Source organism: Oryzias latipes, chromosome 19, assembly GCF_053564925.1.
Source record: "Oryzias latipes strain Hd-rR chromosome 19, Olatipes_Hd-rR_3.1".
In the NCBI taxonomy this organism is placed as follows: Eukaryota; Metazoa; Chordata; class Actinopteri; order Beloniformes; family Adrianichthyidae; genus Oryzias; species Oryzias latipes.
Window position 1 is genome coordinate 19,235,893 of NC_136255.1, and position 24,332 is coordinate 19,260,224.

At 36.0% G+C, this 24,332-nt stretch overlaps 1 protein-coding gene across 20 annotated transcripts in view; it reads right to left on the reverse strand.

The window, feature by feature from the left end:
- kcnc3b (potassium voltage-gated channel, Shaw-related subfamily, member 3b) overlaps positions 1 to 24,332 on the reverse strand; it is a 46,310-nt gene that overhangs the window by 6,483 nt on the left and 15,495 nt on the right. For 3 of the 20 annotated variants that reach the window (XM_023949125.2, XM_023949130.2, XM_078937362.1), the window contains 4 exons: positions 12,906 to 13,887; positions 10,645 to 10,839; positions 8,951 to 8,971; positions 2,292 to 3,078 (listed from right to left, as the gene is read on the reverse strand). In XM_023949125.2, coding sequence (XP_023804893.1) covers positions 2,924 to 3,078; positions 8,951 to 8,971; positions 10,645 to 10,839; positions 12,906 to 13,887 — 1,353 coding nt within the window. In that variant the 3' untranslated portion in view covers positions 2,292 to 2,923. Of the gene's footprint in view, positions 1 to 2,070; positions 3,079 to 5,942; positions 5,984 to 8,751; positions 8,972 to 9,611; positions 9,741 to 9,971; positions 10,224 to 10,644; positions 10,840 to 12,905; positions 13,888 to 24,332 lie in introns of those variants that run through there. The other 17 variants (XM_078937376.1, XM_078937379.1, XM_078937364.1 and 14 more) reach the window with 14 other exon arrangements.

Genomic DNA, 24,332 nt, shown 5'->3' on the forward strand with positions numbered 1-24,332 from the left:
ACAGTTATGACACTCTTATCAGTTTTGTAGACAGCAAAAATCAAATACGACCAATCACATGATGCAAGTGATGCAAATGAAAGCTAGGTGTGAGATTGTGTTAATCTTTTCCTTTTGCTGTAAAAGCTTAAGGAACGCATTGCATACTTTTCTTTACAGTACAAAAAAATTGACATTCTAGATATCTACAAAATGTCAAATCCACACTGTGGAATCTTTTCATGTTTAGGGGGTATAAATGTGCGTTTGCAGGTTTTTCTTTAAGAGCAATGGTGATAACAAGAGCTACAGGCTGTGATTGGCTGGGATTTAAGCATGGCCAAAACACAAAGAAACAAACTGTCCATATAACTTATTACATGTTCATAAAAAAAGTGTATTTTCACAATAAACTAAACATTTTACCGTCCAAGAGATTTCCAATCAAGGAGCAATAAAAAGTGCATTGAATAATTAAACAAAAAACTGCATCTCTCATTTTTTTCACAATACAACTGTAAAACAACTCAACACTTAGAACAGTTTATAAAAAAAATAGGACAAATGGGCCTCAATAAACTGCATTGTAGATCCAGTAAGATGTTACATTTGACATTTACTTTGGAACAATTTGACTTAAAGTACCACAGATTTAAACAAACATCAAAGTGTTTCCTATTTTTTTTTTTACTGCATATCAACAAAGATATGTGTTATATGTGAGTGTCTGGAAGCACATGGATATTAGACAAAATAGCAATCAAGCTTAAAGATTGTACCAAATAATAATATTGCAACCTGATTAAATAGGTACTTGTTCTTCTTAGTTGGACATTTCTGCTCCTGGAGTTGACAGTTTAAATTAAAAGTTTATATATCCTTATATATAACCATCTTTGAACAAAATGTGACAAGTCAGTGGTACAGAGTCAGTTTTTACACATGTTACAAACAGCAGTGATGAAAATATAAAGGATTTACAAAAGTAAAAGCTTTAAAATGTCTGGTACCACATAAAAAAGGAATGCAACAAGAAAAATGGTTCTTGTCGTAATGCTTTGATCACACCTGGAATAGCTGAATCAAAGATCGTAGTTTGAATCTGTGCGTTTCTCTGCTTAAAAATGTATTGATATACCTATAAATGTGCATGCAATCCAGCATAAAATGATTGTATGTGTTATTGCATATGTAAATGTAATATTACTTTTTTTTTTGCTCCTAAGTACACATATGTTTATTGACATGGAAAAGGTGGAAGTGAAAGGGATACACTTATTCATAAAACTAACAATTTGGGTTTGTAGGGAATACTTACTTTTACATTAAAAGTCTGTTTTGTTTTGTATTGTATAATATAGATTTTTGTTTCTGTATTGCGCAATCTTAATTAATATTACATATTACATTTTGGTTCTTATTTATTTTTCAATATTTTAAGAAAATATTTCAAATGAGAATAAATAAGTGGAAATTTTTTAATGAGGTCCGCTCATGTGTTCAGTTGGTTTAAGTTTTATTAAAAATCTGTTTCTTACATGCAAAATGTCAACGTTAATTATGAATTATGAATACTGATTGTTAGTAAAGTGCTTGTACTTTTTTTACATTTTGTATTAAACAATAGCATTCCGTGTCTGGAATTTTCTTTTTTTTAAGTTGTTACTCTGGAAAGCCTTCTAAATTTGTTGCCCTTAGTCTTATTTCAAAAATTATAGCTGTTAGCTGTATAGCAAATGTTATAGCTGTCCCAATTATTTTTTAAAGGTCTATTCAGTCATTGTAGTTTCCTTTACAATAATTTACATTAACTATGAGACCCATGGCCCCTCCTTAATACATTCTTCATAAGTATATGTATGATGTACTGAGACCTTTAAGTCAATTAATGGAATTTCCGGGCAAAGCTAAAAATCTGTTAGAATTGGGTATTCTTTGTCAATGTTTAAATAAAAATTCAATGATAACCACCTCTGTCTTGATTAGAACCACCAAATCACTTCACCAAACTACTCTAACCTAACCAGAAGTTTTATTTTGAAATAAAACACATTTTACTGGTATTTCCATTAAAGCTAACAGTAACAATGTTTTTTTTTTTGTTTTTTTTTTGCTTATTTATGAATTTAGGTAGTCTTGGGTATTGTTTTTAGATTTCTTACTCTCTTTGCTCAAAGCCAAGCAAAAGTTTGACCTTTTTCCAAAGCTACAGCATGTGCTATCTTGGTTTGATGATAAAAAGAAATTGCACTCTACTTTAATTAGGCCTTAAATAACAGTCTATGGGGAGTATACATTGCAGCACTTTTTCTATATGATCTCTTACTGGTTTAATAAAGGTGGCAGCTTTATGCTTTTGATGAAGATATTATTATTAATTATGCTAAAGTATTTTCCTATGAGCTTTGAGAAACACACTCTCAGGAATAACAAATAGAACTTTAAATGTATACTAATGGAAACAAGTTCTTATGGATCATATTAGGAATGAAATTATAAATATTTTTGTATTCTTTTTAAAATACAACTTCACTTTGTGTCTATTTTTTAAGCTTTAGACATTAGATTGTTTAAATTATCCAAATAAGGTTCAGTAATGTTATAGAAGCTCCATCAAATCAATAACGTTTTCTTTGGCTAAATGAACGTCTTCTCTCACTATAGTTCTAAGCATAGTTTGGTCCAAAACATAGATATGAATCTAAATAACTTAATATTGAAAGTACCTTCCTTTGTTTTTTCTTATTCAAAATTATATTTTTCAGTATCTATAAAGCTAGATTTTACCCAATCTGCACACCTAGTGCATGTATCACAACCTGAAGAACTCGCACAACAAGACATAATTTCACTATTAGGTTCCTTTTTTTCTTATTGCTCTTGTATTTGCATGATGTCCTCTGCAATAAATGGAAGCATCTGAGAGGTTAGGTCTAATTTGGGTTTACAAAATGGAGGGGATGGGGGAACGACAGCGGCGCAGTTGTCTCGGGGTCTCGTAGTTCTCAAAGGGGGGACTGGTGATTGGGGCGAGTCGCAGAGATGATCCAGCCATTCCAGATATGTTATTGAGACTGCGAGATTTCTCATGGCCTGTCGCTTCAGCAAAAAAATTTGAACCCATATTTGTGCCAGTTTGATATATTGTGACATACAAAAAAAAAAATATGAGAAAAAACAAAAGTTTAAAAGTTTAAATAGTCAAAGAATTTTAAAATATAAATTTAAAATGATGCAAAAAAATTAAATAAATATTGCAAATGTTATTAAATCATATATAAAGGACACATATGGACAGAAAGAGACAAGACAGACAAGACAAAACAGGAAAATGTAAGTTATGATATGCCTTTTTTTCTCAAGACAAATCTAAATATTCATTTTAAGTTATCCAACACCAATTGTAGGCCCTTTGCATAAATCACCCAAAAGAATGACACAATTTGGGTGTTTTAGACAATTATTTGGCCAACTGTACACAGTTCAAAACAAAGACATGGATATTATAGGTGTAGTTTAGCGATTGACCGAATGAAGTTTAAAAAATGAATTACCTTTTTCAAAATAGGCCAATTAGAAAACAATTCATTGCCTTTCATTATGTTTTAGCACACGATTTTGTAAACTTCAAATGGCCAACATGAAAATAATGTTTCTACAAAATGTAAAAACGATTTCTGTTTGCCAGCAATTACATCCTTTGAAGGATATTGGTTTATGTTTTAGTTACAGAGGGAAATGACACATGGGGGAGAAAAAAAAGGATTTATGACTAAATCCAGCAGCACAAGTGAACTTGAAGAGCAATTCGTGCACTGCTCACAATATTTTTGTCCTAAAGGTCACTTGCATCTGTCCTTTCCCACTGCAATATTGTAGTGAAATAGCATGCAGACGATAAGTTCTTCCTGTAGGGGGCAGCCAAAGAGAAGTGCTATGTGTTGTTGCATCAAATGAGGTGAAATACGCCATTGGTGGGCTGTAGTCACCCACCAATGATTATCTTACCATATAATGGATGGAGGATTGCAGTTTTAATCAATAATCTGTGTTTATTTGTTGATTTATCAATTTTTGCATAAAGAATGTGATACATTTTAAAAAAGCTCCAACCATCATATGGTCACATTCAGACAAGTAACACCCACTGATACACTATGACACCCTTTGTGCCTTCCTGCTAAAAAAGGGGAAATATTGTATAAATTTTAATTTTTTAATTTTTATTTTTTTTTTCATTATTTTGACTGACTCACACATAATAGGCAGAGGGTAGCAGGGTAAAATATTTATGATGCTTTTTCACTGGGCTTCAGATACGTTGTGCCACACAGAGATTTCTGAGAAGCTCAGCCAAATCTGTGTTGCATTTGTCTAAGGTTTAAAATATATTTTAAAAATCCAAAACAAGTTATCCTTCACAATTTTTTGGAAATCTTAGCAGTGCAGGTGTTTGCTGAGTATTTAATGGAGCACAGTAGGAAATTAGTACAAGTTTGTGAGGTGGAAGAAGAAAAAAACAAAAATGTTTAGATAAATGAGAATGAGCTGGAATTTTTATCCATCCCTTTAAAGCAAATTTTTTTTACCTTTTTCTGACTCCTCAAGGTCCAGTTTTAAAAATTGTTTATAGGAACTTTTCCTATTATATTATATTATATTATATTATATTATATTATATTATATTATATTATATTATATTATATTATATTATATTATATTATATTATATTATATTATATTATATTATATTATATTATATTATATTATATTATATTACATAGTATAACTAAAAAAATGAATATTTAAATACTTGGCACAGGGTCTCCCTGTTTAATGGATTAAATTGTTAAAAAAAAAAAGGAAATTCAGAATCAGGCCAGTATTGAGTGCAACCCCCCCCCCCCCCCCCCCCACACACACACACACACACACATTAACACATTTCTTTTTCTACCAAGCTACTCAGTCAAATTCTTTAGACTAATAAAAACATATAATCACTCAGCAGGAGTTTCCTAGAAAAGGGGCAATAAGTGGATCCATCCCAGCCAACATGTTCTCTTTAAATATAACTGCAAGGCTCAGCAAATGGACAAGAGTGCTTTCATCCATTTGTGGCGTAAAAATATGGCTGCTGCAACTTCAACATGTCCCAGTTCCCAAAGGTAATCTGCAAACTTTGCAAAGTGCAGTGGACCACTTTGCAGTAAAATCTAAGTCTGTTCAAACACACCACTGTTTTTTTTTAATCTGAACTCTCTGCAGTTCATTTCAAAGAATCCACTTCTTTTCTTTGCTTCATTAAGGGTTTTTTCTTCAATTGCTCACGATTTTAGAGCTTGATTTCTCCCTGATCATGATAACTATCCTCCCTGCATACATGTTGCACATATTTAGTGTAATAAATTATTTAAAAATGGCTGTGACATTTGTGTACCATAACAGTTTGGATATAAATAACTGAAACAATTAATTTCACTCAATTCTGGAGAGATTCCAAACATTTCAGCTCCATAGAAATATTTGTGTCTTAAAAATCATAAAATTATTACATTTCACTTTGGTTTTGGCAATATAAAATTATACATATTTCTTGTTTGTTACACTTCCCTAGAGTATAATTTTAGATAATCAGCTAAAAGCAGGAAACAAATAAAAAGAAATGGAAAGCAATTCCTAAGGAATACTGTGCTTTCCAACCTTTTCCTTCTTTAATTTTCTGTTTGTGAGCACAACACTTTATAAAACCCATTTAGAACTTTTAAACAAATAAAAACTAAAGATTTTTATCCGTCTTTTGCAGGTTGTCAGTTTGTTCTCTTGAAAATAAACGTTATTAACAACAACATCAGTGTTAGTTGGGTATTCTGAGGTTCTCCGTCAGGGGAAATGGTTAGTCTGGCTCAGTGATGACATAATTTCTCACACTTAATTTACACTATGGAGGGAATATGTACCTACCTACAGTCAGACTTTAGTTACACTTGCACTGCAGTGGCGGCCTGGGAATGGGATGAAGAATGAGTGTTAATCACAGAAGGAGTAGGTCATGCTGAGAGGAAGCAGGAAAAGAAAAGGAGCTGCAAATATTGTGGCTAGGAATATTCATACTGGGCTATTTGTGGTTAACAGCGGTGGCTATAAAAAAAAGATTGTGTCCAACATTATCTTTGGAAATGACAGGCTTAAATCCTATATATGGATAGAGAAAAAACACCAGTCTCCATCATTTCATAAATACGTGTTTGCCGTGGAGCAAAAAATAAACTGTTCTGATACCTCCAAACACGGTATAATTTATACATGGAATAAATTGCTTGTTAAAGATAGTGTGGTCTCCTATTACCCATAGTAAAAAGTATTGATCTTTTCATCATGAGGACCCACAAGTAGCCCAGATAAAGAGCCTGATATCTTCAGGAGAAACTAGATGCCATAGATTTACTTGTGCCTTGCCTCATCCCCTGAGGCTTATGTAGGTCAGGAACCTGTACACAACCGGTTAAAATTAAACCTCAGATCTACTTAATTACCATCATACACTTATCTAATATTAATATTTGTAGATGCAGTTCATTGCTTCTTTTACATAGCAAAAAAAAAAGTCCTAGACAGAATATTTGCAGAGTTTTGGAGTGAAACCTAAGGTGAAACACTTAAAAGATGACAATGAAAAAGGATTTAACATACAGTGAGAACTCAAAAGGAGAAAAATTATTACAATGCAGACATCTTTTTGCACAAATTGCAAAAAAAGTTCCTGAAAATAAAAATGAAAAGGTTTGGTCGTAGGTTATTGTAAACAGGGTTCTGCAATAAAAAATGCATTAAACAAATAAAGACTATATATAAATAAAATATATATAATAAAATATATATTTTAAAAAAAATCAAAATTACTGTCAGAATTATGAATAGTAAATAATAAAAGTGAAAATGAAGAGTGAATAATAAGTAGAGTTTCATGTGCTTGTTCAAACAAGCATTTTTTGGTAAAAGTTTTTCGGAAAAAAAGTTCTAATGTTCATAATAGTGCTTTAAGAATATTTTCTTTTTTTTCTTTTTTTTTTTTTTGTGATGGAAAGACCTAACCCAGTGAGGTCTACACAAAAAAGTAGCACAACTTCTCACTGTTTTCCCTTTCATTCTGATTCTTACAGAGACCAATAAAAATCACAGGAAAACACAGGGGAGGTCAGTCACAGAGAACTATGAAACATAATTTGAATTAAACACAACCAAAAACAACACACTAAATTCAAATCAGTCTTAAACTCAAACCATAAAGCATTCCCAATAGCACAAAAACACCAAAGTAACAAAAATACACACCATATTAGCAACAAAAGAAGTAAATTATTACAAATAAAAACAAAATACACACATAAACATGTACACATACATCAAGCACTTAAATTGTTTTTCCTGCTCTCTCACACCTGGAGCAACATCCTCCAGAGAAAGACGGACATCAAGGGGCGGAGTCACTTGTCAAAGTTTGACAGGTGACTCCGCCTCAGTCACAAATCAGCTGTTTTTAAAGACGTCACACGCCACCATCTGATGACGACCCTGACGAAGGTGGAAGGCATTCCGCCGAAACATGTCGGTAGGTTTAACACAAAACAAACCCATATATACATAAAAAAAACAATTTAAGTGCTTAATAGAACTTATAGACACAATGAACTTCATTGAATCATGTACACATACAGTTAGTAGAGAAAGAAATAAAGGACCTTGACCCCAACATGACTGAGTTTGTTGACCAAAGTCTGGATTTAAAGAGCAGGATTGACCGTTTGACTTTTGTAAGCCATGCAGATACCACAGAGTGCGTAGGAAGTCAAATGGCCAACCATCAAAGATAAGACAGAGAGGCTACAGAAAGAGTTGGCTGCTTGTTAAGCATAGATCTACAACAACAAATTAAAAATGAAGCACAGAGATTTAAGTTTGTTTTCAACAACAGAATCCCTCTTTAAGCAGAAAGGAGGACAAATCTTTGTTGGTACAATTTGGAATGGTCACACTAGGATCTTTACTGTTTACAGGAAGCTTTGTGTTCAATCTCTTTCTCCAGCACACAAGATTCCCAACCTAAAGGTGCAAATTAAAGGCTACAACTCGCCTGTAAGTTGCCTTTAGCAGCTTCCTAATGATTCCAGTAATTACTTTCCTCAATGGGCTCTTGATTTGCTTAAAAGAGGGATTTTGGCAGGCACTTTAATCGCACTTTATACAAAAAAAAGCATTATAAATTGCAGCAATATCAATGCTAAAGGACAGCACATAGCTTGCTTACCTTACAAAGCATGAAGCCACTTCAGAATCAAATCTGTTATTGCATTTGTTTGTCCGATCAGTAAGTGTGTGAGCGCCTCAGTTGCCAAGTGCAGTTTCAATTTAGTTTGATTTTTAGCTACAGAAATGAATATAAAAGGTCCAGAACTTTGGACTACACGAGGCACTGAAAGCACAAGTTCAAGATTCAGGAAATAGTAGGTCAGACCCATTACACGCATGTACCACAACATGTTCTTAATCGGTTTCGCAGCATTGTAAAGGATTTTGAAATATATTCTGCAATAAAACACATTGCATCTTCGCAGCATGCATGTTTCAAGACCTACCATCCCTTGACACAGATGACTCCACTGACCCCAGTAACCTTAGGCCTTAAGAGACTCATGAACAGCACTGAACTGCATCGTATTTGTGCAAATATATCGAGATTTCCCTCGCCCTAAAAAAAAAGTAATAATAATAATTTTTGCTATTTGAGGTTAATTTCTTAGTTGCAGTTCGTGCTTTGGTTCAGTAAGGTGCAGGTTAGTGGAGTCGGAAAGAAACGTGAATAAACACAGAAGGGACAGCTCACACAACAACACCAACACAACACTCAGACGGCTTTGAGAGGGACAGAGACACAGTGTACAAAACACGTAAGAATGAAAAAGCCCACATACACACGCGTGATATGACACAACCTGAAGGGAGAGACAACAACAACACAGAGGCACATCAGACAACAATGTGACCTGCTGTTCCAGCTCATTCTTATTTAGCGTCTATTTTATTAGTCACAGGACACAGACACCAGTAATTTTGACTTGAGCTGCTGGACGTGTTTGTGCATATGCACACTTGTGACTGTATGCAGGTGCTCTGCTCTCACACATTGAAACACACAGATTCCTCCAACCCACTTTCACATAAAAATGTTTAACCACACCGTACATTTCTCACTTGGTACGTTTAAAATATTAGACAAAGAAAATTACTAAAGGGAACAGAGTTGAGCTGAGGTTAAGTTTCATGACTTATAAGTCAGATAAATTGATTTTTTTGTTTTTCTGCCTTTATGATTTTCCTTACCTCAGCTCAACTGTTTGCATCGATGTCTCAAGGCAACATGTGAATATGGCAGCCCTTTTTTCACAACTCCAGACACAGGTAAGTCATACAGGTGACTAATGCATTGAACACTTCCAACACAAAAGTGGAATAAATTTTTTTGCGGACATAGAAAGTGCAAATGTGTTAAAAAAATGTTTTAAGTGTGCTTAACCTTTTTTTTATTCTACAGGCTCTATAATCTTAGTTTTATTGTTAGTTTTTCGATTTTACCTCTGTGCTACGGTTTGATCCAGGAGGAGGTGGAGTTTGCATTGAGGTCCTGCTGTAACAGAGACCCCTCCGTCTTATACCAATCCTCAGTCAGAGGGGAGTCTGGGGTGGGTGCCAGGGCAGCTTCCTCTATTTGTTGTCAAAGGGGGTGTTGAAAGTTTGAGGGGAGTGTGAGGGAGTGTTTTTAGTGCGGGTTTGCAGTCAGATTGCAATAGAATAAATTAATCAGGGAAACAGGTTTTTATTAGAATGAGGGTAATGCACATGGCCAAAAATTGTTTTATAAAAATTAATAAATAAGATGAGGGGATGCACAAACACAGGGAAGGTTAAAAAAAGGGTATTAAAGATGGGGCAGGGGTGGGAATCATAACAAGGAGGAAAAGAAGGGTAGAAGGGATTGTCAAAGAATTGGTGAGCACCGAAATAAAAAAGGGATAGTGCAAAGTGGGAGGGGGAGAGAAACAGACAAGGAGAAACAGAAGTGCCGAGAAAAAAATTAATGCATGGTCAACTGTCTGAGTCCAAAGACAGAGAAAGACAGATCATTTCTGCGTTTGAATGATTGTGACATCGAGGGACAGATACCAAGTAAAAAGATGGAGGTCATGGCTGAAGGCATGTAAAGAGAAAAAAATAAAACAAACAGCAATGAAAAGACAGAAAATCTTATATGACAGAAGAAACCAAATGTTATAAAGCAGTGAAGAAAACAAACAATGTGAATGAATGGTGGGAACACAGAGCAGAGGAGAGATAGCAACTGTTTCAACTAAATATGTATGTTGTTATTATTTATGATAAGTGCTTAAAATCTTAGGTTGATACCTCAAAGTTCACTTTTTTATGTGTGTTCTCAACTGAATGTACCTTAATAGACATAACAATCTGAGAGTACTTTACCTGCATTGACTCCAAACAGGAAAACACATAAATCTATGTTTACAGCATATTGTGCTTGGCATCTTGCTGTGTGTATCTGTTTATGAGAAGTATGCATGTTTACATATCCGTCTCCTGGTGCGAAACGTACCTTTCCGTACATTCCCATCTGTGGCACGGAATTCCCTGGTGTTGAGTAGGAAGCAGGCTCTGTCCTGCTGGTACCGTTCCCGAGTAGGCCCTCGCCCAATGGGGCTCCTCTCGTCTGGGCTCAGCACCTGGTCGATGGTGGGGCAGTCTTCATTAGCCAAGGCAGCGGAGGCTGCATCCCCATTCTGCTTAGAATCTTTATTTTTCAAAAAGGCAAAAACAAGGGAAATATTTATGGAAAAAACTGACTCAATTGTTTGTGAGTGCTTTTTTTTATTATTTCATTAATTGATAGTAAAAAAAAAAAAAGGTACATTTTTTTGTGTACCAGTTTAATATATGAGATCTTGAACAAACATTAATTTAGAAAAAACATTTACCTAAATCAAAGCCAAAAACCAACATCTGTAGCATTAAAAAGGAAACGTTTGCTTTTGTGTAGAGGAAAAAGCTGTGTATAAACCTACTTTTTTAAACCTTCATGAATTCGAGTCGAAATTTCACTGTATAAACAGATTTTTTTCATTTATAAAGAGTGCTTTTTTTTTTGCTTTTGCTTTGTTTGCTAAGGCAAATAAAAAAACAATTACCGGTACATTTAAGGGGGTTCATGTTTTAAATGTAAAGGTTATTTTTAAAGCAACTGGTTGGTTTGCAAAGGTCTGATTAAAATCATAATAGGAAACAAGGTATTTTACACAATGTATTTCAATTTTTTTTTTTCTTAAAACTTGTTCCAATGAACTACAAACCATATAGAGTGACTGTCACAAGAACAGGCAGATGGCTGGTTCTAATTGCTGCAGGTTTATTAGTTCAGCTAAAAGTCCACAAAGCCAAATTTGGGTCAGACAGACAGGGGTTAATAACAAGCACGGGAGCATCAGAGAAACAACAAGGATAGTCAGAATCCAGACAAGAGTCAGGGCAGGCAGCAGGCAAATTGAGTCAGAGACAAAACAGGGTCAGAAAATCAGAAGATCAGGTCTAAATATAACACTCGGTAAGGCAGGCAGAGTGGCACAAACAACACTGCACTGAGTGAGGCTCAGTGCAGTTTCTGCAACAGTTTCTGGATGCCACACACCTGACTTTCATTTGCAAATCACTCATAGTATGCTTAGCACTGCACTGAGCCTCACTCAGTGCAGTGCTAAGCATACTATGAGTGATTTGCAAATGAAAGTCAGGTGTGTGGCATCCAGAAACTGTTGCTGGGAGATGAAGAGCATTTAGAACTCTGTAGATGGTTCCCGCCGGTGACCAGTGGGGGAGACAAAGTCCTGACTTCTGACACTAACATATCTAACTAGACCTTATACTATTAGTATTACAAATCCTTTCTTGGGGTACTTTTAGTATTTACTATAGGAAGCCTTTAAACAACTAGTAGAACAATTTCCTGTTATAAAAAAATACAACCTTACATAATATAGACAGTAAACTACGCAGAAAGATGAGGGTAAAATACACAGAGAAAACCAATATTTTGTGGCCTACTCATGTCTGAGGAGTTAAGTAATGCATTAAAGCTGTATTATTGCAACATGGGACTGACAGTTGATGCTGGAACAGTTTTACTGCTAATGCCAGACAGAAAATGTGTGAAGTCAGCCAAAACCGAGATGCATTAAGCTGTTTTAATAGATAATTGACTTTACTTTCCTTCCACTGTCTTTGTTTTTCAATGACAGATGGGTGCCTTTGGGCAACTGGGAACTTACCAGTTGATCATAAATTACAGATGAGTTCTGATGGACCAGAGATTTCTCTAGGATGATTCAATTCTTAACTCTAATCCCATTTTTTTAAACACTTTTACACATGACCTATGTAACACTCCCAGTTAAAAGGAGTCCATTGTCTTGGTTAATCAGATAAAAGTGCGTGTATAATGTACTTTTAAATCTTGCCCTCAAAAACTGAATCTATTGTGCTAAATAAACAGTAAATGACTAAATGAAAAACATTCAACCATCTTCTAGAAACAAAAACATAAACACTATAGGATTTCCAGATATAATTTATGTCAACTTTTGCTTAAGTCCATTGTCATTCCTAAGGAAATTGCAATCTTTATGTGTCTGAAATGACACAAAACTTTGCATTTGCCATAAAGTGCAAAGCTATAATTAAATTGGAACAAACTATCGATAGTATTAAGAATGTATTTTGCCTTTCACCCTAAGAATTTCTCAGATTTTCGTTGTTAAAGAAATGTCAAAGTAAAAGCATATAAGAAGAAAAAAAGAGTCTTCTCACCTCTGTTTATCTCTATGATTTCTTCTTGGGCAAGAGGACAGTCACCCCCAAGGCCTCCGGACCCCATCAATCCACCCAAGACATTACCCATGATCCTTTGCGGTGATGCTGTTGCCATCGCGAGGGCATCTGGCTTGCAGTAGTTTGGTGACCCAGGTTGCGGCGCTCGAGGGATATGTTTGTTCTTCTTTTTGGGCAGCTTTTGCTTGGCCATAGCCAGAGAGTAGTACATGCCAAAGTTGTTAACGATGACAGGTACAGGCATGGCAATGGTAAGCACACCAGCCAAGGCACAGAGCGCACCCACCAGCATTCCGGACCATGTCTCTGGGTACATGTCTCCATAACCCAGTGTGGTCATAGTCACAACAGCCCACCAAAATCCAATGGGGATGTTCTTGAAGTTGGTGTGGGCGCTGGCTGTTGGGTCATCTGGGTCTGCTCCAATTCGCTCAGCATAGTAGATCATTGTGGCAAAGATGAGGACACCAAGAGCCAAGAAGATGATAAGCAGGAGGAATTCATTGGTGCTGGCACGAAGGGTGTGGCCAAGGACACGCAGACCCACAAAATGGCGGGTGAGCTTGAAGATTCTGAGGATACGGACGAATCGGACAACACGGAGGAAACCCAAGACATCCTTGGCAGCCTTAGAGGACAGACCACTCAAGCCAACCTCCAGATAGAAGGGCAGGATGGCAACAAAGTCGATGATGTTGAGGGCACTTTTGAAGAATTCCAACTTGTCTGGACAGAAGGTGACCCGCAGCAAGACCTCAATGGTAAACCAAATGACGCACACACCCTCCACATACGTCAACCAGCTGTCAGTCACTACTTCATACACTATCTCTTCGCGGGTCACATTGCCTATTGTGACGTTTTCTGTCTTGTTATAGATGGTGTTGAAGGCCTCGTGCGTCTCCATGCAGAAAGTGGAGATGGAGATGAGGATGAAGAAAAGGGACATGAACGCCACATACTGCAATAAAAGAAGACAAAAGAAAGTGTTGGGGGGAAGGTCAGGGGAAAGAAGAAAGAAGAAAGAGTTAGTAAAAAAAATGTCAAAATATAAAAAGCATAAAGAAAAATACTCAAGCTAATGTAAAAAAAAAAAAACTAGCACATCATAATTTGAGATTCTCTAAATTTACAAAAAAATATTAAAATGAGTTAAAAGTTCTAAAAAGTACAAACCACACAATGTAAATGACCGATTTATTAGTACAATATATTAATAAAAAGCAAAAATTAACAAGCAAGTCAAAAACAAAGAAGCAAAGAAAAATGTACATTTATTTCATGTACAGTTTGTTTAAATTATAATACACAGTATTTTTATTCTATTTACCCAACACCTTTAGATACAAGTTCAAGTCAGTGCAGACCACAACTACACCTGCCATATTTTTAAATGAAATCTCCTTGAAAGGGTGTTAGAAAACTAAGATCAAAGTGTGTGATGTGTTCAGATGCCGTCGTTCAAATAGAAATCATTTTCTGTAACAGTTGTTTGAGGATATATTTTGAATTTAATCTGCATCTATTATATGTGAAAATTTGTAAATTTAATTTGATATATATATATATATATATATATATATATATATATATATATAAAACATGTTTATATATATAATTTGAAGCTAGCATTTTTAAAATTAAATAATATTACATTTTTCCTTTAGCTAAAATTCAACAAGAAGTATCAATTTGGTAAGATTGGCAACCACTTTAAAAATTTCTACAAGATAAATTATATAAATGAGAATTTATCCTCCAAAGAATAGAATGTTTCCAACCTTGTTCACATCTGCTCACTACAGTGCTGTCTGAGCCTCTGAATTTGCACTTTATCTCGTTTGGAAAATCAAAATAAAGTTTATATTTAATACGTTTGGAAGTAGACAGGCTGAACTCATCTATGATGCCTTGTTCCACCAGTTTGGAGTGGGTAAAAATCCTGGAATTGTGCAACATTTCTAAGAATAATTTAAGAGTTTTACAGGAAAAAAAAGTTAATTTTTCAAATTCTTATTTGTGTTTTGGGGCACCTTCACAGGCTGTTTTACCAGTGCATTTACGAATTACATTTGTCTATTTGTCCTGACAACAAGTCCTTTTTCCTATTGCTATACAGTAAATACATCAATGTATACACTACACCGCCAAAGCATCTTTAATTGTCAAGTAAATCTGTATGACAAACCAAGACTGTGAAAGGCTATTGCACACACGTTACTGTTTGCAGTCCTTTCCCACCAGCCCTGTAGGGTATTTATAGATGCAGTATACTTTGTGCTTTATAAGATAAATAATAAAACATAGATCTGGCCTGAGGAGCAAAAAAGAAAGGGAGTTCATACTTGAGTGGATATAGAAGTCAGAGTACTGTGCGTGTCACAGCCATGAGTCTTTGGCATTGTGAACTTATGTAATTTAAAGAACGTGTGCCAAGAGAGGTCTTCAAATAAGGTAAATGCACAATTATTTTTTTTGCTTTATTCTTGACTTCAAATAGGAATCTGGATGAGAGCCTGCACATATTTTTTCTCAGTGCCTTTAAACTCAAACAGTTAAAGTGGAACATTTTTAACTTTACATCCATTTTATTTATTGTAGGGAAGCTAGCCAACAACTACCCAGAACAGGCTGGATGATTCAGTGAGTTGTTGAAGTGATCCACTCCAGTGAAAATCATGTTTTTGCTGTTTTTTTAACATGTTCTTGCAGAATTTTCCTCATAATAGAGAACATAACGGAAATTAGGCTTAAAATTGCATCTGAGTATTTCTTTATTCAAATTGTTGGGAATCAAGAGCAGATGCAAAAGTACCGTTGGAAATAGCTTGTAACTGTGACATAGAAGCTACTAAGGCAAGCTCCCTGCTCCACTCCATTCTGAAGCATTGGCTTGTAGACGACTAGATCCATGAACGTCTTTATTTTCCTTGTCCGAGCTGGAATTTGTCTTAAAACTGAATAGCTCCAATATTGCTCACCATTTTTGTTGCACCAGTAATGTGAGGTTAGGGATGTGTGAGGGACTGTAAACTAGAGGGACAGTCTGTAAACAGAAGGATGATGTGAAAACAGTTCCGCCCACAACTTAGAGGCTAATTTCTAGTGAATTACTACTCTGCAGAAACTATGTCCTAGAAAACAGTTTTGATTTGGCCGAAAAATGCCAAATAATTATAATTAGAAGACCACTAGGAATTGAAATTAGATTAGGAATTTAAGGAGACTACATTGTTAAACAGGTTCCACTGTATCTGTTTGGTGGTGCTATACCACACAAGTTATTTTTAAGAAATATATTTTTTTAATTTGTTAACCTTGTGACATCCTTCTTTCCTATTTCCCAACATCCTCTTCTCTTCTCCCGCTTTACCTTTCACTTCTTCTCTCTTTGCTTCTACTCCTTTTACCCTTTTATTACTAGTTAGTGTCTGACCTACTTTCTCCATTTGCTGTAGTGCTGTCCTCCTGCTTCAACCATATACCAAGCCCCTGTCCCAAGAAAGCAGGGTACCCCTAGAGGGACTTTCAAAAGATGCTCCCCTAATGGCTGAGCATCACATCTACACATTAAAACAACAGGGAGATTCTTCCCCATAGAGTCGTGCTCCTACTACTTTCAATACATAACACATCAATGGCATGTTTGATGTAAGTATAGTAATAAGAGCAGAACTAAAAGGCAGAACTAAAGTGATATTATAGTCTCTAAGTGGGCCTGCTCTAATACAGATGGGTGGACAGCTCAAAGGAAAAAATGACAATATAGATCCTCACATGACAAAGCATAAGGGAAAAAGCTGGAGCGATCTAAAAGAAAGGACAACATGTAACAAAGCGGCTAGATAGTTCTTGTAATTGATGTGCTTCACTGTGACAATCAAAACAAAGATTCTCCATGTGACACAAAACCAACTCGTCCTCCTGAAGATCTCAACACGATGTGACAGAGAGAGGACAGAAAGTATCACAATAAAACTATGGTGATAGTTAAGGGAGGAGAAGCAGAAAAAAAGAAGAAAAGCAAACACATCAAGACGCTGAAGGTTAATCGTAAGGGACAGGGCTTGGCCACAAAAGCAACTTCTGTCAAGCAGAGGGACAGTGAGTTCTCTGTGTCTGTCCAGCCCTCACCTTAAATCTGCAAACACATCTATGGAAAAGCAGAGTGAAAGTTTCTCAGTCGTGTGCCGCAGGATGTCTGTTACATTTAAGAAAAGGGGATCAATTTTATTACAAAAAGGAATTATGAATTAATTTTAGAATCGGTTTAATATTATTCTTTGTTTTAAAGCTAACTGTTTTGCCGTTACTTAAATAGATGTCTCAAATAGACAAAAACAGGCACATTAGCAAGACTCCAGCTCTGACAAGTCTACCATCACTGATGTGAAATTTAAAAAAAAACTGTAAATTAGGAAGTCTTCACATTTTTTGCAAATGCAAGAGTTTTATTTAGCAGTGGGAATGTGTTTTACAAAGATAACTTTGCCGACAACATGAACATGAACTCAGGAAGGGAGCCTGGAGATAACGAATTATCTCAAATATGTGCAAAGTTTGAGGTTAATTTTGGGAAAAAATACCTAATACAAAGTCATAATAATTGAAAATATGTAAATTAGAATAGATTTTAAAATTTCCCAAAAAAACTTATGAATTACAAACAAAAAAATCTATTTTAAAATCTATGTAGATATTCTTTTATAATGTAGACATTGTAGTTTAGATAACTGTGGATGGGTGAATGAAAGGTAAATGTGTTACAGAAATATAATGCAACTACTCATTAATACTCTGAAGACAATTGTCAAAATTTTAGAAAACTGAAAACAAATTCTTAAATGTATTTTCCTGCCTATAGAATCACAATTTTTACAATTAACTGAAGCACATAAATGTGAGGATTCTGCATTCTTGTTTTTTTTTTTTAGAGGTATTTCTCATCATGTTTTGTTTTAAGTCAATCACTGTCAGTCATTCCAGGTACAGGACTATCTAGTGCCCCGGACTTTAAAAGCAATTAGGACACCATCCTCACTATCTTTTTTTGTTTTCTTTTCTTTTTTTTTCAATACGGAAAATATAACTTCACAGATTTCACAAAATAAAAACCAAATAAATATCAATATTATGAATCAATTTTGTTCTGACGATGAACAAATCAATCAAAATGCATTTTGTCATATGAAAAATTGTTCAAACGTAATGGATTGTGGTTTGAAATTGTAGATTTGGACAGCCCTGCAATATGGCAAACGCACTATATAGTGCACTATGTAGTGAGTAGTGAAGGAATTCAGACACACAACCTTAGTCTCTTGCATATTGGGTCCTACATCACCGGTTCCTGATAATAAATGAGGAAACACTTGATCTATATTTAACAAATTGATGGATTTGAAATCTCACTGAGAATCAAGTTTTTACTCTCAATTTGTGGGATGATTTAACCGCTTTTAGGTCCAAAAGTCAGACCCACTTTGCATTCGTACCATTGTATATCAATGTATGTACCAACTGCTATATATGTTGCTCATATATCTGCCTTTTTTTTCTGTGATTCTTCCACCGCACAGCTTAGATGGCACAAGTGAGTGTGTTGCTCATCATGTGCGAGAGCCACACAGCCTTTAGGTAAGTGAAGTGTGAGAGCTGGTCACTGACAGCCACAGCCAGGTGAATGAGCTCTGCGATGGAATGACGGAGAGGGGTGAGGGCAGAAGAAAGGAGAAGCTGATTAAAAGGAGTTTCAATCTGTAACATTACACCTTTTTTTATTTACTCAGCTTCTCTGTGTCTGCTTGCAGCCAACAATTTGTAAAACGTGAAGGAGGATAATACTGAAGTCGATGCTCAACATTCGTGGTAACCATGACATGCTCAGTCTCCCACATTTGACACTTGCAGCCCAGCGACCTTCAAGGTCCAATTTCCTCCTTCACTCCTCAGACTATGATTTGATTTGGTAAAAATCATCTGCATAGATTTAAAAGAGCGGGAGACACAGGAGGGGTGAGACAGAGAGAGAAGTAAATAAAAAACAAGTCTTTAGGAGGGCAAAGGTGATGAGAAGGAGCACTGATTGTGCTACGATGGTTGAAGACTGAAGAAATGGAGTGAACAATGTGAATTTCCCCAAATAAATAGAGAAAGGGCAGTTTCTAAGACTGAAACAGACACCCCAAAAAGACAACAAGAGGAGGTGAATGAGGTGAACAAGAGAGGAATGTAAGTGATATAACCAAGGAGAGATCGGCTGAGCTGATATTAGTCCTAGAGGCATTTTTTGCATGCAAGGCAGTGCGCTGCGCTCTTCCTTAACGGGACCCTAGTGGCGCTGTGTTTACTGCGGCACCATCCAGAACAGCTTTATCATTACAGTATTACCACAGCCCCTGCCTGGCTCTCTGTTACCATGACAACCACTGCGTTAGCCTCTGCTTTAAGGCACCAAGGACAAGCCAAATACTGCTTCTTCAGCTGACGTACGGGCTTGAATGTAGAGGAGGAAGAGCCAAGTTGCGATCACTCGGTGCTGCAGCTGATTGTTTGCTGAAATTTGTCAGATTACCGGTGAGTGACCTTGACAGAGGTGCGGCGTGACAAAAAAAAAAACAACTCATGAAAGATGTTTCTCCGTCACACTACTTCTGGTCACTGACGCCAATGTTTAGTCTGCATTAGCACGACGAACAGTTCAAGGGTGAAACAGACCTGCATCAGAGGGCAAAGCAAACAGGTGAGCACTGCTGGAGAGTCAACACTGATAAGGAGACACTGAAGGTTGATCTGAAGTAAGCATCGCATGAGGTATAAAAGATGAATATTTTAACAATGAGAAATCCAGAACCTTCTCTTGAAGGGGAGAGGAGTGGATCTTTGCCAGGGTTGGCTGATCAATTTGTTATCTTAGGTGGATGAATGAGGCCATCACTCAGAGACCTCCACTTACTGCCAAGAATAAAGCGTAACCTTACCGGGATCACAAGAATGGCTGTCATTGTGGATCTGCTATCTAATGCTGGCAATATTCAAAACTCTTTTTTCTCCTTGTCTCTATGACAAGCATAACCTGTAAGAACTGTGACAGAAGAATTGATATCAAAACTTATAAAAGGAGTTCATATTTTTGTCTAAAAATATTCATTTTAGTCAAGATTTGGCAAACTATGGCTAGGGGTCCATATGTGGCCCGTTAAACTACTGATAATCCTTATTAGTATTATAATTATGGTGTTTCACCACAGACGGGGCACTACAAATACACTGACCTTTATTAGGGGCAAAAAGTTATTCTGCATTCAGTGTTGGGGGTAACGGAACATAACTAATTACAGTTTGAATTTAACTAATTATCACAATTACTGGAATATAGAAACCCTTGTTACTTAATTCGTTTTTGTCATTTTTTTCTCGGTTAAATGAAACGAAACGGAGGTTATCTTTTAAAAAATGGAGTTACTGCCGCATACGCATTTGTGCGCAAATCTGGGGATCAGTCAAAATACAGACATGCCCTCATTGCAGTAGTCACGTTGTTTTCCAAACTGGCTCAAAGATGAGACGAAAAGAGACGCTGCAAGAAGTCCTCTCATCCCTGAGGAGCAGCAGGTGAGCAGCAGGTTAGCAGCAGAGCAGAGACTCGCCCTGTGTACTGACGGTGGTGAATGAAACAACTCTAAAGTTGGCTCTTTGGTGTGAAAGACAAGAGCCGGCTCCTTCCGGAGAGTTATTTTTCCTATAGTATTTGTCCCTTTCTTACTTTATTTTTCCCTCTAAGCTACATGTGACTGCGTCTCAGGTCAATAAGGGTTAGCGCTAAATGCACTCTGCACAGGGAGGGTCGGGGGTAGCTCGGTACACTTGCAGCAGAACTTTGTACAAAAGCCAGACATAGAGAGAGAGACAGGTGCAACTCATTGCAATGGAAAACCTAAAGTCAGCAAAAATGAACATGGGGGGCATCAAATAGTTCTTGGTGTTTTCAAAAGAGTGTCTTAATTTTAGATTAGACAGATATAAATATTGACGTAACAAGACCACATGTATTGTAACTTCTTTTTTATGTCCTTTTTCACACTGTTGTCTGAATTCGAATGAAGCCAGGTTATGTCTTGAACAAGGTCATTGCTTTGAAAATAAAGTCAAATGAAAGACAAGAGGATCTTGTTTGTGCTGTTTTTCCCTTGAGAATCTGTATATGAGAAGAAAAAAGGTCAAGTAAAATAACAAGAGGTGAATTACTTTTTCAAATAGGTAATGAGTAAAGTAATTTAATTACAATTTCGATCCATTAACTAAGTAAAGTAATCACTTTTTGGTAGTAATTTACCCAACACTGTGTGCATTCGTGTGGTGTTTTTTTTCCTGACGTTCATGTGTTTTTTTGGGAGTTGGACATTCATGTTTCTGATCATTCCATCACCCCAAAAGCAGCATCTCTCGAATTTTGCCTTTCTCCATGTGGAACATCAACCCAATTTGAAATAAAAACTCCAAAATCTTAATCTTTAATTAGAACTAAAATAGTTTTTCTTTTTTACTTTTATGAGGTGGAATACCAAAGCACCCCATGGATCTGGTCCTGGTTCTGTCAAATTTTAGAACCCTTTGTGGCCCACGAGTCACAAAGTTTGTCCACCACTGATTTTATTCATATTTATCATCTGAACAGTATTCAAATCTTTTATTTGAGTTGCTAACTTACTGAATTAAAAATAAATCACAAATATTGCTCAGAAATAACAATTAAAATTGATTCATTTAAAATTAAAAAATAAATTAAGAGCTTGAGGAATAGAACAGCTGAGGTGGGAAAACAGAGGAACTGGTGGGGGAACATGTGGAGCTTCCAGAAAATGGATTCCACAGCTGCTCGTGTTGAACATACAGGAAACACATGGCCGTGCGCCACGCTCCACTGCCTGCATCAGGCTTATCAAGCACCTGAGTTGCAGGGTATGAATGAGGGGGAAGCAGGGAGGTGCAAGCAAGTGTGTGAGATATAATTAGCAATACTGCTGAGGGTAATCCTGCAATATATTTTATTTTTGGAGTGATAGAAGCTCTCTGAGGTCAGTGCTCTTGGATGAGATCCTGGTAACATTTAATTCACAAAACACTCCTGTATTTCCGAGATTCCCCAAATGATTTGACTCATTGACATGATCCAGAATTGCTAACCTTTTCCTGCACACGCTCTCACAGCTTGCCGCCTCCTTTTATTTTAGTTTCATTGCAGTCTTTGGAGCATTTTTAAAGACAGTGTATGCGGGTGAATGAACTAACTTCTCATCTACGTTTCCTTTATTTGAACGTATAACTGTCTTTACTCATAGTTCATAACTGTCTCTCTCATGCAGTGATTTTTTAAATTATTATTATTATTTTAGCTTCAGATATTTGTTGATTCTCGTCCTTTGTGTGTGCCTTTCCTCATGCCACATAAACAGGAGGGACAATCAGGAAGCAGATGGTCACACAGGAATCGTCCCAGTAAAGCCATCCAATGTCATGTCCAAGGGAATGTGCAGGGCTCCAGTTTGACCATTTAAGTGCCACAAAATGAGGCAAGGCCAGCAATGCACAAATGCTACAGCACAAAAGCACAGTGAATGCTGGGAGATTTAAATTAACACACAAGTGATTCCCCCATTACAACCTAGACGATCTAGATCCCGTCAGATCCTTTTGCCCATGAAGATCTGAGCTGCCCTCTAGACGTGGACGAAGGACGTTGCAACCAAATTTAATAATTAACTTGTTTCTATATTTACACACAGCAACTGAAGGGTTAAATTATGCGGAAGCATGTTCTGCTTTTCTTTATCTCCAGGGTTAACTTGTAAAAATGATTTGATCAAACCAAACAAAACCTTTTTAAATTGACAATTGTGGTTGCTGGAAATGTCCTTACGTGAAAACAAACATGCCCCAAAAAAATGTGAACATTACATTATTGCTTGAACAAATTATGTCTAAAAGAGTATCATATTGGTATCATAATTTTCTGGAAATAAATAATAATGTCTTTTTAGAAATAATATATTTTTAAAAAAGGTAAAATACTAAAACAAACATTTTGAATACTGGTTATAATATTCATTATGTGTAATTTTTCTGCCATGTGTTCTGTCACTCTTGCCTGATTTAACCAAACTGAATTTGTAAATTCGGTCTTGCAAAACAAATATGGGGATTTTTTTTCTTTTCCTTTTTGGCATCTCAGGGTCAATAATTGTTTTCTTGGTTTCTTTGTTATTGGAGGAAAGCCAGAGAATCGTGCACACTTATTGCCTGTAGTAAGTTTTGCAAAATGTGTTCTGACCTTGATTTTTGTAACAACAATGAAAAACACATCAACTTATAAAAGCGTTTCCATCTCCGAAACTTTGACAAAACCTTTCAGACAATAATGCTGGAAAACAGTTTACTCCATGAGCTTTTCAAATGTTAACCAACATTTTTGCCACCATTATAGCATAAGCTGAAAACAAGAAAACCAGCCTGAAAAGATCAAATCTATCAATGATACTTTCCTGTTATATGAAGCCACGAAGCCACATATTGTTGCAGCTGTTGTGTTTTTGTTTTTTTTTTACATTTTTCTGAAAAAGATGCTACATTGCTTAAATTAGGAACACTAAAATGGATTTTCCTTTTTTTCTTTTTTTTTTATTAAAATCCAACATCTGCACCCACTTAAACACAGGGCGCGTGTTAGTAGATTCAATTCAATTTAGAATCGATGCAGTGGCATGTTATGTCTGGTCTTACATTCTCATTTTAGCCAGCAGGTGCTTAACTATTTTTGATGCTTAGGGAAACAACCCAAAGAGGAATTGATCCTGACAGAGAATTGACCAAAATCTGCAGATGACAGCTGCAAGATGTGAAACATTTGTCTTCCTCCTTTTTCAAACAGACAAACTGTACCGTCAATCATCATGTAAGATGGTTTTTGGTTAACGTCTTTCTCTTTTGTTGGATTCTTGTATTTCTAGAAGACTACTTAAATGATCACTTAAGCTTTCATTTTCTTTCTAAGACAAACGTTACAAAATGTTACATTAGGTCGGTAGCTGCTTAAGATATAGCAAAACGGCTCCTTTATCACTTTCCTTACCACTGAAATATGGCTTCCAATCAAAGTAATGCAGTTTCCTGTTACATTTCTGGAGGCTGCAGTGAGCAGTGCTAAGGAACAATCATTTCCTATGATACTCCCAAGTGGCCGAATCGATCAAGTTGATTGGTTTCCCATGCAGTGCTGCTCGAAGGTCATGCCCGTTAAATAACGATTATACACCGACTGAATCTTTTCTTTTATTATGCAAGTTAGAAGTTTAAAAACCAGTTAACTTCTTTTTTTTTTTACTATTTGGCATTCTAATCATTCATTTT